The 6,939-nt window shown below is 46.0% G+C and overlaps 1 protein-coding gene across 1 annotated transcript in view; it reads right to left on the bottom strand.

The window, feature by feature from the left end:
• Nucleotides 1-204: 204 nt before the first annotated feature.
• The window catches only part of LOC129340229 (trafficking kinesin-binding protein 1-like), a 35,596-nt gene continuing 28,861 nt past the window's right edge, over nucleotides 205-6,939 (bottom strand). Inside the window, exon 15 of the mRNA XM_054994889.1 lies at nucleotides 205-3,233. Within this exon, the coding sequence (XP_054850864.1) occupies nucleotides 2,783-3,233 (451 nt within the window). The 3' untranslated portion in view covers nucleotides 205-2,782. The remainder of the gene's footprint in view (nucleotides 3,234-6,939) is intronic.

Below are 6,939 nucleotides of genomic sequence, written 5' to 3'. Positions count from 1 at the left end.
ACACAGACACAGACACAGACACACACACACACACACACACACCCCTAATCCTGTACCAGAGAGCCCAGCACCTAGAATATCAAGACCGTTTGTCTCTGGATCCTGAGAGCACGTAGTGGGTTATATAGGTTGAAGATAATACGGAAATCATACATAAAATAAAACATTTATTTAGTTGGGAAGCATGACCTGTTGTCCCTTCCCACTCAAGTCTGATAGCTGACAGTTATCAGAGCTGGACGGTACACGATGCTGAATTATTGCAACAGTTTTTAGCATTTCATACTTACAGACAATAACTAGGCAGTTGTTAACAATTTTTTTTTTTATCAAGGAACAGCATCCAAACCCCGCCTGTCAAAAATAATGCATTACAACCCCTACTGAATTTCCTGCCTAGTCTCAGGATACTTCCTCTTTTCTGTCTGTTGGTTTTTTACTGTTAAATTCTTCAGCGCCCCCCACCCCCAAGTTCAGCATCCCATTCAGCTTATCAAATCCAATTAGTTCATGCTGAACAGGGAGAAAAGAGGGCAAAATCTTCTCCTGCCCATCCCAGAGTTTTTTCAATTTTCATATGCACACAACTTGCACCACCTTAGGAGAAGCATTCCTGGCAGTGCATGAGAAACAAAGGAATACCTCTTCCGCCATTTACTACTTGTTAAACATTTGGATTTTTTTTTAAAAAAAAATCAGGGACATCTTTTCAAAGTGATCCAAGGGTTTTGCTCTAGTTGATTAGATGATTCAAAGCACTGTTTCATACCCACATACGATACATTTATAATTAATTTTTGTTTCAAAAAGAGTTATGAGTGAAGAGAGGGTTGCTGGAAGAAGCAATCTTCCAGAAGAAGAGCTAATGTGTAAGGGGAAGGCTCTGCCTGCTTGAAACTTGTGCTGTCCTGTTCATTTTCTTTTGTATCAGGTTGCCATATATGCTTATTAGAAAACTGTAGCTACAGTTTCAGTGAAGCTATAAGCATTTCCCTCCCACTCCCATTTATCCTTGCAGCCTGAAGTGGTACAGTCTTACTATGCAACTCCACTGATAACAAGAACTGGCCCAGTATGGTGCAGGAAAGCACAAGGCACAAAAACGGCAAAGCAATGGTATAAAGGCAAAATAAGAGTACAGCAGACAGATGTTAGAGCCACGGCAACAACACTGTTTATTTTACCAATAGAGACACAGGAAAAGAACGAGTAATGCAGAGGTGTCGGCACAAGTGAGCAGATCAAGCAATGGGGGAAAGGAGGCCTGGTTTTGCAAGCAGGTGTGCAAACAGCTTCTGTGCAAAACACACACAGGATTGTGAAATATTTCAGCAGGCCCTTCCCAGGAAGGTGTGTGCATTACATTAACATTGGTAAATGAGAAGATACAGGAATCTTTTACCAAAAATAAATCCCAGCCATATAAATTGGCTGTTTTTGCTCTAGTATAAGAGCACCCAAGTTGATGAGAGAACAAGGACATGACCTAATCCCAGCATCAACAAAAATACCAACGCGCAGAGATTAAATGGGTACAGCTACCAAACATTAAAAAATCATCAGTAGGTTGGGAGGATGACAGACAAAAGAGATTTCAGGATGCAACCAACTCTGGATAAATCTCAGTGCAATACTAAGCAGTACAACACACATCTCAGCTCACTGACTTTCATGGACTTGGGTTGCAAACCCTGCTGAGGATTGCATTGTAAATAATCAAAATGAAAAGTGATACTAAATGATCCTGAAGAACTGGAAAAAGAGAGGAACGGTTTAAAGGTTCCACCGGAACCTGGTCAGCGTTCTTCACCATCTTTCCTCAAAACTGGAACTGAACCTTTTAGAACAAAAATGGGGGAATGGAGAAACCACCACACCTGAGCAAGATTCAGATATACGATACAGCATGCACGGAAATCTGAGAACATCCAGGCTGGTGGCAGAAGAACAAATGGACACACCCTCGCTCCCATCAACATCCCTGCTTGGCTCTGCTAATTGTCTTGAAGTGCAAGAGGTCCTACAGTCCATCAAAAGGGGCTTCCAAGAGGCAATGTGCGTTCCCTACGGGATTTAACAGAAAGAGGCAAGGGGGAGAGTCTACAAGGTTGTGTGGCCTTAAAAGGGCAGTGCTCCTTAATCCTCAATCTACCCCCCCCCTTTCAAAAAGGATCCCCAAACCCCAAGCTTCCTTGACTTTGCCAGGCTTTGCCCCAGATGCTTCTGACTGAGGCTGCCCCTTCCTTTCCTTCGCAGCCCCGTGGCACCCACGCCTAATGGCTTTGTGTCCTGTGCAGATACATGGGGGAGACGGGGCGAGGATCACTCAAAGACAGAAACTTGGGGAGGCCTCTAAATGCTACCCAGTCAGTTTAAAAGCAGTTTTCACAAGCATGGCCTCCTGGCTCCCAAGCTTCTCCCAGCAAAACTGGGAATTGTAGTTCTGTAAGGGATTATTTGTATCTTCCTCTCCATCATCCTGAGGAGCAGCCCTGTCAAGGTTCCAGAGGTGAGAGTGGAAGGAAGACATGCCGTTTATCTGTAGGGTAGACATGCTAAACACTGGGTAAAGAAAAAGCCCTCAACCTTCCTGATCCACAGGAAGGGGGGCACTCAGAGAAGATACTGAGCTCATCCCTCCCACTGAGCCCTCCAAGATCCCCCCAACTGCTCGCCCAAGAATCCACCCACAAACCATCCGATGGCTCAGGAGCCAGTTCAAGTGCATCCTCTTCCTGCTGGCCATTGCCTGCACCTAGTGGAAGACAGCATCACTGCAGAGTCACAACGGGCATCTCTGGTGAAGCCCTTGCAGATGTGAGGTTGTATACAAGGCTTCCCCTCGGGCTACCACCTTGTCCAGCCCCAGCCGCTGCAGTTTCTCCACCAGGTTCATACTGAAGATACTGTTTCTGCTCTTCCCAGCTTCCCTCTGCCGCAGCGAAGTTGGCCCCAAGGCCCGTTCAGCCATGCCATCCCAACGGCAATGCCTCAATGAAGCCAAGGAAGGAGACGGCCAACACAGGGTGCTCGAGGCTCCTGCAAAGCGGGGCAAGGCTACTGCCAATCCTGCTGCGCTCTGTGCTGAAATGCCTCGCTCTGCCAGCAGAGTCACCAGTCCAAGCGGAGAATCCTGTAGCAGTTTGTGGCTGGGCTCTTCCTGCAAGGGGAGCGGGGGAGGGGAACTCAGCCCCGCACGGGGCCCACAAGAGGACATAACTGTATTATAAAGACTGAGAAGGGCATGGGGGAAAAAAAAGAGAAAATCAGTTCAAAGCATTGAGAACGTTAGTTGCATTTCCATAGCTGCTGAATCGTACACAATTGCATAGGTCAGTGATATTCACTCTGTGGGTTGCAGGGAGCCACATTTGCAGATACCATCAATCAGAAGAGCCATATTTACTTCCATCCTTGGTATGAAGTTGGCACCTCAGGCAGGCTCAGAGTTTACCCATTCCTCTGGCAGTGGCTGTTTCAAAACGGGAACCACCTTCCAACCACAAGCTTTGCCCACTTTCTTGAAACACGGGACAGGCACCACATTGGGGAACAGTGCTCCCAAACAACTGAATGAATATCACTAGCCTTGATGTTGAACTGCACACAAAAGTGCAGTCCAGGACGTGTCTCTTTGGCTGATTTTTCACAAATACAGGGATTAGGTGCATTCGTCACTACAATTGATTGGAAAACTGACTCAGGGCCAAGCTACACATGACGAATGACACTTGAACGGCAAGTGTATTTCTCCCTGTTCACTTGCCCTCCACTCAATCCACTTGCCGTTCAAGTGTCATTTGTCATGTGTAGCTTGGCCCTCAGGGAACCTTGAGAATCATCAACTACTTTAAACAAAAGGTTTACACACAATAAAATGAGCCAAGGAAGAGGGGGAAAGGATACTGCACTGAGCTTACTTTGATTTCATTGACAGGGTGAAAAGTAAGCAAAGCTCAAGCAGATGAATATCTTCAGTTCTGCTACACCTCGCCCCCCCACCCCACAACCGGAGCCATTTATGAGCAAACACTGGCTGTTTTCACACGTCTTACCCGCCACCAGAACATCACACAAAACACCCGGAAGACAGCGTCTTCCTGGCGCGATTTCGCGCAAGAAGACGCTGGCCGTTTCCATGCTACCTTAAAAAAGCAGCAGGCCCCCCACACGCTGGCAGCTTCTTCACACGGTGTTTTCTTTAAAATGGATGCAGGGCGTTTTTTCAGCTCATATCACACGAAGAAGCCACCAGCGTTCCAGGAGCCTGCTGCTATTTTAAGGCAGTATGGTAATGGCTGCTGTCTTCTGGGTGTTATGCGCGATGTTCCAGCAGCAGGTGTATGAAAATGGCCACTGATTATTTACTCAAAAATGACACCTGATGGATTGAGCAAAAGTACTGAAGATAGCTCATCTCAGAACACTGTCAAAATAAGGAAGGAAAGCCGACCTGGCAGGACAGCCAACTTCTAGGTTAGGCCTGGAGTTCTCCTGGAATTACAACTGATCTCTAAACTGCAGATACCAGTTCCCAAGAAAAAATGGCAGCTTTGAAGGATGGATTCCATCACATCCCTCCTGAGCTCCTCCTCCCTCCTGAAACTCTGCAAGCACTGCCTGCTCCCATCTCCAGGAATTGGCAGCCCGAGGAGGTAGCTGCCTTAAACAACAAGTTTAGGATACCATTACAGGCAACCAAGCGGGAGATAAACAGATGTGACCCAAACAGGGTTCAATCCTCCTGGAAGTTTATGTCACCTGCCTCAGAAGAACTTCCCAGGACAGAGATAAAATTACAGTAATGCACAGCCTGGGATTCTAATATTAAACTGAGAGCCATTGCTGGCCATGATTCTCAAGGGACCCAGTGGTGTTACTCTACCTCCTGGTATCTGTATGAGTCAAGTCACGCAGTAGACTCTCATCATTTGCAGATTCATGATTTGCAATTTCACTTATTCACAGTCTGATCAGGTGAGGTGGTCCAGCCTGTTTTTACTCCCACTGCACCTTCACCATTATTATATTGTTAAATTTGGCAGTAAATGTGCTTGTTTTGCTATTGAGAGGCACCACTCCCTGAGAACAGGCCTCTTGTATCTGCCTTACATCAGCAAGTAAAAGTGGAAAAGTGTTCCATTGAATGCTGGAAGTATCAACAAAGACTGCAAGGAGCGGGGGGGTTCATGTGCGGTTACCCGCACCTAACACTTCTTTGGCGAATTCTGCCACATATTAATTGGAGGGACACAAGAGTGCCAGGTGGCTGCTTTGTATAGCACAAAATATTATTAGGAGAGTCAGCCGCAGACTCAGCTGTAAGGGAGAAGCTTGGGCACCAGCTCCCAACTTCTCCAATGTTTGAATTTGTTTTCAGAGCCAAACCAGGCATGCACTGGGAGTTTGATGCCTGGAGAGCCCTGCCATTTTTATTTTTTAAATCACAGGGATTTACAGCATGTTTGGTAACTGCCACCAAACGACTGCACCATCACCGCACAATATTGTGTGAAAATGAGCCACCAGACAAGAGACACGCTAACCCTCAAATATAAGCAACATCCTCAAATCTCTCCTTCTGCCCGCCCCCCCCCATCAATTATTCTACTTCTCCGGCTAATTACCTGTTTACAACAGGCATGAGTTTAGCATACTTGTTAGTTGTCTAGTCATCTCCCCACTCCACCCTTGTGAGTTCAAAGGAGTGAACGGAGAAGACACCACAATCCTGGAGGAGAAAAAAGCACCCAAACACTTTTAGCAAAATGCCACTGTGTTAGTGCCCATTAACTGTGAAAAAGCAAATGGGTTAGCAGTAAGGTTTGGCTTGATAAAGAGGTTAATGAGTTAAATCTGGAGCTTTCCCAGAGGCTGTGTGTAGCTGCCCTCCACCAGGGCTTTTGTGAGAAATTGAGTATAGGTTGAGTAGGAAGACTTTGCAAATCAATACTAGAAAAATAATTCAAGCTAGAGATTACCCTGCGCTTGAAAGTAGCCTGGGTAATTTAGTCAATTGCAAAAAGCCTCTTCTGAGTTGACAGGTTTAATACCAAAATAACTGTAGACTATTTACAGGGTTCATTGACTAAATTAACTTAAATGAGCTGGACCAACATGCCTAATATGGCATGGAGTAAAACGTCTCAGGAGTGGATACACTGATAGACATATACACACCCTTCTGGACAGTATTTACAAGTTACAATTAAGTCCCAATTCACACATGTGGACCTGATGTGGATTGGAACCACAGAGCAGAGAGACTTAAATCTCCTTCTCTGGGCCATTCACCAAACTTGAAACGGCACCAAGGAGCCCATTAGTACCACACCCGTTTTCTCATCAGGCAAGTGGTGGCTCTCTAGGGCAATATCAGGATAAGAACAAAAGCTAGTGAGGTGAAACCTAAGCCTCTTTGCCTCAATCTGAATCGAGCCACGCTTGCCAGGAAATTAAATTCATAACACAGAACTTCTAGACCATGTCTGTTGACAGGACATGTGAGAAACACGACTGTGTAACGTGTCAATTGGCTCCATTGCAAGTGGGGTAAGGAAAGATGAAGAGGCCGCCAGCGAAGCTTAAAATCGCAGTTTGCTATCATGAACGCTCAGGATAGCAACTCTTTTACATCTTACCGTAAAGAAGGAAAATGAAACGCATGCAACCAAATTCATCCGGGCAGGGTGGGCAGCTCATTCAGCCTCTGATTCTTGGCCCCTAGCAGGACATTTCTCGTTTTCCCACCATCCCCAAAAGAGCATGCTGGCTGAGGGACAAAGGGGAGGAGGAAGAGAAGACAGACCCATTTAAGGGCTAATTGGAAATCAATTATCAGGCATATCATTTAAGGTGGAGCCCTGTCATCTGGGAGGAGCCTGCTTTCAGTGGGAGGAGACTTCTCTGATCTTTCCATGAGCTAGTTAAAGGTCAATT

This window comes from Eublepharis macularius, chromosome 12, assembly GCF_028583425.1.
Source record: "Eublepharis macularius isolate TG4126 chromosome 12, MPM_Emac_v1.0, whole genome shotgun sequence".
Lineage (NCBI taxonomy): Eukaryota > Metazoa > Chordata > Lepidosauria > Squamata > Eublepharidae > Eublepharis > Eublepharis macularius.
The sequence above is the reverse complement of the archived record's forward strand: the minus strand, read 5'-3'. Positions and strand labels throughout refer to the sequence as shown.